The sequence below is a fragment of the Podarcis filfolensis genome, assembly GCF_964270895.1.
Source record: "Podarcis filfolensis genome assembly, chromosome: 13".
Classification (NCBI taxonomy): domain Eukaryota; kingdom Metazoa; phylum Chordata; class Lepidosauria; order Squamata; family Lacertidae; genus Podarcis; species Podarcis filfolensis.
This window is the reverse complement of record NC_139615.1, coordinates 16,166,774-16,179,010: the sequence shown is the minus strand read 5'-3', so window position 1 is coordinate 16,179,010 and position 12,237 is coordinate 16,166,774. Positions and strand designations below refer to the sequence as shown.

Sequence of the window (12,237 nt, the reverse complement as noted above, 5' to 3'; positions counted from 1 at the left end):
ACAATATGACAACTCCATACTTTAAATGAAAATGAGTAAGGAAATTACATAGAATAGATTGCTTCAGTGTTTATTGTATACTTGTACACAAAAAAAGGCACATTCAAAGGAGGCTCCGATGGCCTGGGGAAATTATTACATTCTATGTTGTTTGCAAAGGTACTTAAAGAAAGCTTTCATCCGGAAGGGAAGCATCCATCTCCAGGATCTATCAGGTCTCAGAAGGCTTGGGCAAAATCCCCAACAATCCTCCTGCAGCTGTGAAAAGGTTGATAGGGGAAGAACCATCTGTGATGAGTGTGGATTGAATGCCCAGGCCCTGGAGTAGTTTTGCCTGCATGGAAGATAATTTATTTTATTAATAATAATATAAAAATATAAAATGAGAACACAAAATATAACAACAAAAACCAATAACCCCCCCTCCCACTAACACATTTTAAAAGGCATAGAACATCAATCAGCCAAAAGCCTAGTTAAAGAGAAACATCTGCACCTGGTGCCTAAAGATATGTAATGAAGGCACCAGGCGAGCTTCCCTGGAGAGGGCATTCCACAAATGGGGAGCCACCACAGAAAAGACCTCTTCTTGTGTTGCTACCCTCCAGGCATCTCATGAAGAAGGGCCTCAGAGGATGATTGCAGGGTCCAGGTTGGGTCATATGGTGAGAGGTAGTCCTGAGCCATTTAAAGCTTTAAAGGTCAAAAACAGCACTTTGAATTAGGCCCGGAAACTGATTGGCAGCCAGTGCAGTCAGGCCATGATTGGTGTAATATGCTCAAATCATCTTGCCCAGGTGAGCAACCTGGCTGCCAAATTCTGCACCAGCTGAAATTTCCAAGCCATCTTCAGAGGCAGCCCCACATATAATGTCTTGCAGTAATCTAATCTAGAGGTTACCAGAGAACAGACAACAACTTAGGCTACCCCTCTGCAGATAGGGGTGCAGCTGGGCCACCAGCTGAAGCTGATGGAAGGCACTCAGGGCTAGCCACACCTAACTCCAGAAGGATACAGTGGTCGATGGTATTGAGAGCCACTGAGACGTCGAGGGGAATTAACAGGGACACATTTCCCCTGTCTCTCTCCCAACAGAGGCAACCAAAGCAGTTTCTGTGCCAAAACCAGACCTGAACCCCTACTGAAAAGGATCTAGAAAATCATTTTCCTCCAAGAATGCCTGGATCTGGTCCGCGACCACCCTTGGACCTTGCCCAAGATTAGTGAGATAATTCATCAATCACCTTGGCCAAAACATAGCAGTCTCTTAGGATTCTTTGTTGCTAACACTCAAGTTCTGTTTTGCCCCCCACATCCCTCAAGTCATTAGGCCAGGTCAAGTTACTTGCTTTAGAAAAAGCTCAGTTATCTTCTACTCCACCTGGCAGGCCATCACCTGTTGCCAGATCCTTCCTAACGGAAGCCGCCAGCAGGGATAGAACTGGGACCAAGCACAAGCTTTGCCACTGAGCTACGGCTCCTTCCCCGATAAAAGTGACACACTTCTAAAAAACCCCTCCCTATTGCTCCAGAACCCTCTCTCCTCTCATCGCTTCTCACCTGCATCTCTGGGCCGGCCACAGCAATGTCACGGATAGTGCTGGCCCCCAGCGCATTTATCACAGCCTCAAATTTCTTCACTTCAACAGCGGCCAGAGCCTCCGCCCGAGCCACGTCCAGCTCAGCCTGAGTCTTGCAGAAGCGCAGCTCCTGCTCTCGCGCTCGGTCCAGGCGCTTCAGTTCTGACTCCTGCAAGGGATGGTGGGAAAGAGAGTGCGCAACATGCTCAGCACATGGGACAAGGACAACCGACAGAAAAGGGTTTGGGTTGTTTTTCTGAAATAAACATTGCACCTAGGAGGACACATTGGTTTGGATCCAAACATCTGAGTGGAAGCAAAAGCAGTCCACTAGCACGGTTCCTTAGACCAGGAGCAGATGGTCTTGGATTACAATTCCCACCATTCCTTGCCATTGACCATGGTGGCCGATTATTATATATTATCGTAGATTTATCTATACCTCACTTTTCCCCCTGGCAGGACTCAAGGTAGCTTGAGTTGGGAATTCACCAACATCTGGAGGGCCACAGTTTTTAAGCCAGCTCTATGTTAAAACATCTGCACAAGAGCCCAGAAGCAGTGCAGCGTGTGGCATGCAGTCTTGATAATTGGGTCTCATACTTCCAATTATGGAAGAGTTTTGCACCAAAGGAAAAGCATTTATTATTATTATTTTCCACTTTTCTTTCCCGATGTCCTGGAGACAAGGGCATAAAGAGAGGCCCCACTTTGACAAGAGGAAGATGGCTTTAGTACATGGAAAGGCACTTCTGGATCCAGTCAATGTATTTAAAAATTCAAACGTGCCACTAATAAAGCCATCATTTCTTCTAAACAAATTTGGGCAGCTGCCAGGGCCTAGGGCTCGCCAAAGGAGCCACCAAGCCAAGGGCTCCTGGAATAGCTGAGCCATGGAATTTAAAAAGTCCTCCAGGTCAGGCGTTCCCGAGTGTAGTGTTCTTGATGTATTGATTAAGAAACATTTTCTTAATCAGGAATTTTTAATTCCACTCAGACAAGGGTAGAATGCTAGAGCTGAAATGGATCTCAGCATGCCGTCCAACTCAACTCTATCTCCGTGCAAAAAAATCCACCACTGTAGCAAAATGCCCCAACCCTGGCAAGCGCTAGAGAACTGTGCTTACAAAACAGAGAACCAAAACAATGCTATTATTAGGCTAAAGGTGCAGTTATGAGTTATGCACAGAAAGGAGGAGAGTAAGCAAGCTTCTGACAGTTGGGAGGGAAATTATAGCAGTTGGAAAAATGGCAAAATTGACTGCTAAATTACAAGGGCACAATGGTGAAGTGTTTAAGAAGGAAATGAGACCATGGATAGATTTATCTATCAAATTATCACCCATACATGAAGTCGCAGGCAAGATTTGAAATAGAAGCCGTGGATTATCGAAACAGTTAATAAAAAGGAGTTAAAAAACAAACATCAGGAAAGAAGGGGTGGGAAGTCAAGAAGAAACTATATATGTATAAAAAACTGTTTGGTGACAAATGCTTTGGAGATTTTAAAAAAAGAACACAAAAAAGAAGAAATTATAGCAGTCAACATAGTTTTCAGATGAGTTTTCCCAGCAGCCCGCAGCACAGTGGTACCTTGGTTCCTGAACGGCTTAGCTGGCGAACAAATTGGCTCCTGAACGCTGCAACCCTGGAAGTGTTCCAGTTTGTGAACGTGGCTTCCGATTGAGTGCAGGAAGCTCCTGCAGCCAATTGGAAGCCATGCTTTAGTTTTCGAACGGTTTTGGGAGTCAAACGGACTCCCATATTGGATTAAGTTCGAGAACCAAGGTACCACTGCACTCTGCTAGAGAGGGGAGCAGGAGAGCCACCACTGTCTTGGCGCCAAGAGGAAGGCAAGACTAGGAGAGAACTGCAAGAGGACACAGAGGAGCTCACCGTCTCTATGGCCGTGGCTTCGGCCTTCAGCTTGGCCTGCAGTACTGCCCCTTCACCTTCAATCCGGGCAGCTTCTGCCCGTGACTGGGCTTCGGCCTTTGCCGCCCCGGTGCTCTCGACCGCTGTGCTGTGGGGAGAGGAGTGAGGGAAGGTGAAGCCCCCCGGACGTTATCTGCCGCCGGGCCCATGCGACGCTCCGGGCCACTTCGGGGTTGGCCCCTTCTCAATCCTGATTCACTCACCTCAGTGCTTCCAGCTCCAGCAGCTCCTTCCGGGCCCGTTCGGCCTCGGCCTGGTCAAGGATTTTCTGCCGCTCAAGACGCCCACGAGCCTCTTGCTCCAGCCTCTCTGCTTCGTGCCTGAGATGTGGGGGAAAGAAAATGGTATCAGAGAAGGAAAAAACAGAAGGTCAGAGTGGGCAGGGCAGAGATTCATCCATTTGAAGGACTGCAAAAAAGTTGCCGCCCTCCTCTCTTGGTCTGAAGCTCTGGTGGTCTGAAAGGGAAAGGGGGTGGGAGAGACTGCTTGCCACTTGTGGAAGGGTCAGGAAGATGGAGAGGGACGAGTGAATAGGAAAAACTCCTTGTGGGCCTTGGATGTTTTGAAAGCAATAGATGTGAACACTTGAATGGAGTCAAGAAAGGAGCTTGGGAAGCCTTAAACTGCCCATGCAGCTGCCAAGACATGCTTGAAAGTGTGGCACCTCAATGACCTGCTGAAATTTCAGAAGCCAGAGATGCCCGAATCAGATTTCCGGTGGTTGCAGAGCCGTGTTTAGCTCCTTGCCTCTTCTCACAGCTAGCTAAAGCAGAACAAGCAACAGGACACGAGAGGGGTGTGGACAGCTGTTTCGTCTGCCCAGCAGAGAGGGCTGCTTGTCTTTGAATGAGAGCAGAGCAGAGCCCGGGGTCTGGACCGAAGAGATCATCCCCTCCCAAATCCCTAATTTTATTGTACCACTTGCGTGAGTTTTAATTGAGAGCTACTCTGGGAGCTAATCTTGGATGGAAAGAGAGCGATAACTGTGTAATTCCTGGTGGCCATAAAGACCAGCTTTAATTTGGTACAGGATTTTGAAATCTACATGCCATGTACATGTAAAATACTGGATGTGTGCGCACACACTGGATATAGAAAACAATTCTGCCTTTTAAAAACAGGAATGAGTTTTAGATTTTTCTGTTTTATTTTTAGGGTGGTTTTCATGTATGTTATTTGTTGTCTTAAGTTGCTATGAATTACATTGGTTTTTTTTTTTAAAAAAGCAACTAGCATGATTTCTAAGGATTTTCCAAAATGACACTGCATGTATCATGATGCTCCAGAGTCAGAATTCTGGACAGATGGTTGTTTCATGGACATTTTGTCCTAACGGGGGAACAGGAATAACAGGCCAAAGAGGAGGAGGGACCAGGCAATGCTTTGGGCCAAGGAAGTGTCACATGGATTGGAGCGTAGCTGGGGAAGAGTCGGCTTGAGGGTCCCCCCACCCCACCCCCCGGAGAGGTTCCCTACTTGGCAGCTGCCTCCTGAGAGTTGGTGGTGATCTCGATAGCCAGCTGGACGCTTTTCTGGAGGGCATCTCGCGTCCTCTGGTCCACGGGCTCCACGCTCTGGATGTCAATGCTGCTGATGACAAGGCCGTTGGGGGCGAAGCGGAGGGAGCCGCGCATGGTCCCTTCCCCATCGAAGCCAAACACGGCAGCACAGATCAGGCGGTTCGAATTCTGGCAACATTTATTTCCAGTAAGAAATAGCATTTCACAGCTTCTGCGCCAGCAAACGCATTAGTATAATGAACTGGGGAAATGACAATGCAAAACCAAGACCTGCCACTTTGCCTTAGGCAGCAAAATATATTGGTCTGGCCATGGATATTGATGAATACAGGACTAAGGAATTTTATTTTTTTTCCAAACAGAAAGGAAAAAAAATAGAGACATATAAGTATTTGTGCCCTCCAAGTGACAGAAAGTCAAGGGGGAAAACACAGCTCACCTTATGGAAGTCGTCAAAGGTGACGGCAGCCACTGCCCCCCGGATACGAGAGGCCAGGGTCTTGCAGGCGTCACCCACAAAATCTGGGACACTAAACAGGCGGGAAGCTTCAGCAGCAGAGGGGATCTCAAAGTGCCTGAGGGAGGAAATTGGTGGATATATTTGATAGTCCTCAGTTGTATAAACAAATAAAAAAATACATGACAGCAGCAGTGTGTAGTCAAGGTTCAGAGAGCCTGCCTGCCTTGGCAGCACTGTCTTCCAGTACTTATGGAACGGGACTTAAGCAAAACACACTTGTCTTCCCTGACAGATACTGTTATCTGTCATCTCCCACAACTCTTAGCCAACCTGACCTGACCTCCCATGGCCCCACCTTATTCCTTCCCTCCAACTCGCATTTTATCCATTGTGATCCTGCTGAAAAATTACTTTGTGCCAAATAAAATGCAGTGGAGATATGTAAGTAAAAGGGCAGAAACACAAACATAAGTGGGTCTGGGTCTATTTCAAAACACACCCACCCACCCAGACCAGGAATGAGTGAGGGCTGGAAATGACAGCCTCCCTCTGGCACACACAACACACTTTGCTGCAGTCTTGCTGCGTGAAGTAGTTTTTTTCTGGCCAGTTTCCTTCTAGCCTGTCTGCCATGCTGGAACTGAGCCAGAGGACTGGGAGAAATGGCTTAAATACTACAGGGCACAATGAGGGAAGATGGAGAATAAATCTGGGGAGCGAGGGGCAGGTTGCCCTCCACTCCATCATGTGTTCTTTCTCGTTTAAAAAAGAAATACATCCCACGTTTGCTTTACACGTGAACTGTAAAGACACCTGGGTGACACATGCGTCTTTCCCCATCCTGTTTTATTTCATAGAATTATGGAGTTGGAAGGGGCCTCAGGGATCACCTGGTCCAACCTCTTGCAATGCAGGATTCTTTCACCCAATGTGGGGCTTGAACCCAGAACCCTGAGATTAAGAATCTCATGTTTTACCAACTGAGCTAACCCAGAGGCTTCAAAAATACATATGAATTCTGGGAGGAGAATAAGGCACACAGTGTATGCCTGCGTGTGCTGGAAGACTTATAGATAACATAAAAAAAGAAAATAACAAAAATACTCAGTTCTGTGCATATAGCGGTACCTCAGGTTAAGAACTTAATTCGTTCTGGAGGTCCGTTCTTAACCTGAAACTGTTCTTAACCTGAGGTACCACTTTAGCTAATGGGGCCTCCCACTGCCACCACACAATTTCTGTTCTCATCCTGAGGTAAAGTTCTTAACCTGAGGTACTATTTCTGGGTTAGCGGAGTCTGTAACCTGAAGCGTCTGTAACCTGAGGTACCACTGTACTTTCAGCCCTCCATACTGTTATCAACATGTCCCCACCCCCCAGCACAACCCCTCCTGGCCCACCTGGGGGTCTCCCTTCGGCCTGCCAACAGCAGTAGTCTCCAACTCACCAGTTGTAAGCCAGCTGCAGCTGCAGGCGGGCATGGTCAGCCGTTTCAATGGTGACAACATCAGTGCAGAAATCCGGCCCCAGGAGGAGGCAGAGGGCACGGCGAGCATGGGGGCGCTTGGGTCGGCCCCCCGACAGGCTGAGCACCGTGAACTGTTCATCTGGACCCAGAAGCACAAGTTCTGGCCCAAAAACCACCCTGAGGGGGAATAAAAGAGGGGGGGGCGTTAAACTTCATTTCCATCTGACTTGGAAATGAACTCTTGAAAGGAACGCGGCACCTCCACCAGCACAGATCTTCACAGCCCGCCTACATCGCAGGTGTTCCCAAGACACTGCTCAACCAGGACAGAACTGCCATCCACCCTAAACTCATTTAGTCCCGCTAAGACATTGATTTTCCACAAAAGAAGTGGAGTTAAAAGAGAGATTTCGCAAAGCATTTAGAGCAGCGCAGAACTGACCAGTGATGCCTGTCTTTATGACCTCAGCCCTTTCAAAATGCTTACTCACAAGGAAGTCCCGTTCAGAAAAGGTCTCCCAAAAGGTTCATAAAATGTTTCCACTCGTTTTGCAGCTTCCTATTAAGAGTAGGATGAGTGATGAATCACCCCCTAGTTTTGAAAACACCTGATCCCATGTTAAGAGGTCCTTTCATTAGTGGCTTCCTTTCATTATTTCTAGTCTTCTAGAGAAACTCTCTAACTATAAGGAGCCTGTGGGCCTCACAGAAGCCCTCAGAAGGTTCAATACAGCTTTGCCTGCCCATCCTCACTGGGAAACGGTTATGTATTGAAGTATCCCCCAGCAGGGGGATACTGTAGATAGTTATGCAAATAAGGGATCGAAAGTGACGTTCAGTGATTGGATAGTTTTAGAAAATTGTTACAGTTACGTTGTCCTGGAGCTCTATATAAGCAGGCTGACTGAACCCTTCCAGTTCAGTTCTGTTCTGGCCTGTGAATAAACAAGAGCTGTTTGAAGAATCACTGTGTCGTCTGATATGTTCACCCACAACTTAACAGAAACAATAAGCTAGGAAAGAGCTCTCAACCTAACCTACATCACAGGGTTGCGGCAAAAATAAAATTAAAATAAGATAAAATAAGAAAATAAGATAAAATAAAAATAAAGTGTGTGTGCACATGTGCAAGAGCCATGGATGTTATTGCGAGTTCCTTGAAGGAAAAGTGGGATATGAACACAAAAGGATGCAGGCAAATGAATGAAAAAGAACAAGAGAGCTGGCCTGGAAGAAACCTTAGTCACACCATCTGCTTTTGGTGCCAAGGCTCTTGGGACAAGCGCAGAGACAGAGCAGGTGGAACTAGCAGAAGCTAGGGCTGCTGTGTCACTGGCCAAGGTTTCCTGATACAGAACCAGAGGTTGCTAGCCAGGGGCCTGCAGAACCCCTTACAGGTGCCTTCCTCCAAGCCCAGTTCACCTGAAGAGTCTGCCACAGGGAGAATGCCAGGCGAGAGGCCACAAAACAAAGCAGGAATGCCTGTTGCCTTCAGACCAAAGAGCTGGCCCTTTGAGGAGCCACTCTTCTCAAGCAAGGGGGAGGAGGCTTAGAGGAGCAAGTTCAAATTGGGAGGGTGGGGCCGCTAAGGCTTCATTCCGCCATCAGCCGTTGCCAAGAGCAAGCTGCTCACTCGGAGCTTCTCAGGGCGATGCTTTGCCTTGTGGGAAACTCCCGCAGAACAGACCAGCAACCCCTCCACCTACAATTAAGGAGGAAAGGCTTCCTGTTGGGTCAGAGGCCACAAATTCCTGAAATTAATTCCCAAATGTAAGCCAGGGGTGGGGGAACTTGTGGTCAGCGGGCACCCAAGTCCCACCAGCTCCAGCCCAGCAAGGCCAAGGAACAGGAACAATGGGAGTTGTAGTCCAACGACGTAATGGAAGAACATGGGCTTCCCAATTACTGAGTTAAGCAAGACCCTCAAATAACATACTGCTCCCCTCATATTTCACGTTTAGCTTTCTTCCAAGGGTGGAGGGAAATCTCACACTCCCTCATTGGTCCTTTCACCTGGACTTCCGCTCCTTGTAGTCATACACTTGCACTGCGGCATTGTGGGGGACGCGGTAGGTCACAACCCGAGTCCGGTCACGGGCCGCCCCAGTGCCCCCTTCAGATGCATCCCTGGAACGATCAACAAGAGCGTCCCTTCCGACAGTCAACAAGGCCTCCACGTGGGGCGGAAGCTCCTTCTCCCACAGCTCCTCATCCTGAGACATCATGTAAGTGTGGCCAATTACAGCTCGGACCTGTGAGAGAAAGAGAGAGAGAGAGAGAGACAGACAGACAGATAGACAGATAGATGAGAGAGAGAGAGAGAGAGAGAGAGAGAGAGAGAGAGAGAGAGAGAGAGAGCGAGCAGTCAGGAACTATGCTGAGCTCTAGTACAATAGATTGAAATATACTGCAGTAACATCACTGGCTGAAAAGCCTACCAGAATAACCTGGAATATTATATATTCACTTTACACAGCCTAGCAAACAAAATGGCTTCTTTCTTTCAAATGCTTTTTCTTTCTTTTTGGCAATTTATTTTTATTATTTTTGTGGGGGGCGGGGAGCAAGTACAAAAGCAAGGAACAAATAACCAACAAACATACTAAGCATTGGAAAGTATACTTTTTTCTCAATCTATTGGAAAAAAATAACGACATAGGAAAGGAACCCAATTGGGCACTCTTAACTGGAGAGGGTGTTACATCAAGTAGCGAATGTCTTGCCTTGAGAGCAGTAGTCTTCCCCATCATGTGATATGAGAAACTAGTGGGCTGGTTTGAGGCACATTCTGTTACACAGCATAAGAAAGGAACCACAATTCCTCAGAATGGTTCCTTCTCAAAGGACCTCTGACCACCCTCTATAGTGTTGAGTAACCCTATGGCGCGCAGGAAGTACAGCTGACCATGCATGGGCCAACCAACCTTTCTGGAAAAACCTGTCCTAGCTTTTCCAACCGAGTGCAACCTCCATGCCAAGAGAAATGCCTCTAATTCCTTAAAGTTTTCTGAGGGGGTTGTGCACTTTCCGGTGATCAGAGAGCGAGCTTCGGTTCAGCTGCCCCAATAAGCTCAGAAAGAGCTGGGAAAATCTGACCCTGGAACCCTTTGACTTGAACACAGTCCCTCCAGGAGTGTCACGGGGGGCTCTTTCCTGACACCCTCTCCAGCAGAACAGCAAAACAGCTGGATTGCTGGAGGGACATTTTACTGGGGTCTCCTGCCGGCGGAAAACGACCTTCAGCATTGCTTCTAGCCGAGGATCATATTCAAGGGACTCTCTCTCTAATCCCTGCAAAGGACCACAACCAAGGCACCAGAATAGAAGTCATATGATATCTTTTGCACTCCCGATTTTTTTTTTTTTTGTGTGTGTGTGTGTGTGTGTGAGTGAGAGAGAGAGAGAGAGAGAAAGAGAGAGAGAGAGAGAGAGAGAGAGAGAGGCCTGCTCTTAAGCTTCAACTGAAGGACGGTTAATAAATAATGTACACAAATACACAAACTGTGTCCTGAGTGCCACGATACTTTTGTTAGCAGTGACCTCTGGAGGTGTGTGTGTCTCAAGGGTGCTGCTAATTGGTGTGTTTAGGCTGCGCTGCGTAGAGGCTTCTCCAGGAGCAGCCGATATCCGGTAACTGCTGTCTTGCCTGCTCCACTCACCTTCCCCGTCTTGATATCCCGCACATAGATGCCCTCGTTCTCAGCCAGCGGGATGGAGTGGCGCCGCTCCAGAACTTCCACCTCGGCCGGCGGCACGTACTCCAGGGGCCCCCGGATCAGCCAACGGTCACCCGGCTTGTGCGTAACCTCCTCTCCGTCCTGGGTGTGAGGGAGACAACAGGGGGAAATGGCTCCCGTGCCCAGCTGCGTTGAAGCCACACGTCTTTTTCCCTGGCGCAAGCACAAGCTCACAGGGGTGGCCGGTGCCGATTACCACTGGGAGGGCAGAAGGCAGGGAGGCCAGAGCCAATGAGAGGCAGAGCCAAGGAATTCTAGTTTTGTCCCCCAACCTGCTGTTGCTGCCGAGACTAAAGAGGAGGCTGCTGACAGCCAGGGCCACCCCCTGGACTGGTTGGGCTGGCGGTCACGCAATGGGGCAGCAGCGCCCCATGTGCTCCAGCGGACCTGCCCCCACTGCAAGCTCAGGTCCTCCTACCTCATTTGTTTCTTCCAAGGAGCGAAGGGCACGGAGCAGGAGGCCCTCTTCTTCCGAAAGGATGTAAACGTCTTGGATGCCCTGCTCCAGCCACTCTCCAGGCTGCAGGAAGAATGATATCTCCCCCTGCGGAAACAGCAATGAGGGTTGGGGAAAATCAGAGAGGGAGGCGGGGGGCGGCTCTGCAGCTAGCTTGAGAAATGTGGCAATTCTATTTTACAAAACGTATATACCGCTTACTAGAACAAAAGACCTCCTAAGTGATGCGAGACAGTCTAAAGCAGTAATTTAAAAATACCACAAAAACACACACATCATTATAAAACACCTGTACTCACTAAAACCGCATATCACATGCTAAAATTAGATGCCTGGACTTGGTGAAACAATGAAGTTTTTAGCAGGCCCCTGCCTAATATCAATATACCGTGGTACCTCAGGTTACATACACTTCAGGTTACAGACTCCACTAACCCAGAAATAGCGCCTCAGGTTAGGAACTTTGCTTCAGGATGAGAACAGAAATCGTGCTCCGGCGGCGCGGCAGCAGCGGGAGGCCCCATTAGCTAAAGTGGTGCTTCAGGCTAAGAACAGTTTCAGGTTAAGTACGGACCTCCGGAACGAATTAAGTACTTAGCCCGAGGTACCACTGTACAGATAAATAGATTCACCCTCCTACAGCGTAAGGAGATTGGCCGTAATTACTAGTGTGAAACTCCCATGGTGCTTTCTGAGGTTTGAAGTACTGTGCCCCCAAAGTCCTCTGTGCTACGTGAGTTTGGGCGCATACCTTGATCACCTTCTTCTGTCCCAGCTGGGGTTTGCCATCTGCTCCAACTGGGTCACAAACCACGCAGTACTGGCAGCTGTTCAAGGTGGTGATATCGACAACACCCAGGACTTCCTCGTAAACATCGGGGATGTGGGCCTCGGTGTCAGCCATGGTGACCAGCCACTCTTCTCCTGTCTTCCGGGTAACACCCTGGGAGTCCCGGAACGTCTTTGAGGCCCGGAGGTGCAGCGCTTTCTATGAGGAGGGGAGGGGAGGGGAGGGGAGGAGAGGGGAGGAGAGGGGAGGGGAGGGGAGGGGAGGGGAAGAAAGAAAGAAAGAAAGAAAG

General features: G+C 48.6%; 1 protein-coding gene across 10 annotated transcripts in view; it reads right to left on the bottom strand.

The window, feature by feature from the left end:
- Window positions 1-54: 54 nt before the first annotated feature.
- The window catches only part of MVP (major vault protein), a 25,379-nt gene continuing 13,196 nt past the window's right edge, over window positions 55-12,237 (bottom strand). For all 10 annotated transcript variants that reach the window (XM_083581885.1, XM_083581884.1, XM_083581886.1 and 7 more), the window contains 11 exons: window positions 11,910-12,146; window positions 11,120-11,245; window positions 10,624-10,782; window positions 8,978-9,216; window positions 6,944-7,141; window positions 5,476-5,611; window positions 4,993-5,204; window positions 3,720-3,836; window positions 3,478-3,604; window positions 1,562-1,750; window positions 55-334 (listed from right to left, as the gene is read on the bottom strand). In XM_083581885.1, the coding sequence (XP_083438011.1) occupies window positions 212-334; window positions 1,562-1,750; window positions 3,478-3,604; window positions 3,720-3,836; window positions 4,993-5,204; window positions 5,476-5,611; window positions 6,944-7,141; window positions 8,978-9,216; window positions 10,624-10,782; window positions 11,120-11,245; window positions 11,910-12,146 (1,863 nt within the window). In that variant the 3' untranslated portion in view covers window positions 55-211. The remainder of the gene's footprint in view (window positions 335-1,561; window positions 1,751-3,477; window positions 3,605-3,719; window positions 3,837-4,992; window positions 5,205-5,475; window positions 5,612-6,943; window positions 7,142-8,977; window positions 9,217-10,623; window positions 10,783-11,119; window positions 11,246-11,909; window positions 12,147-12,237) is intronic.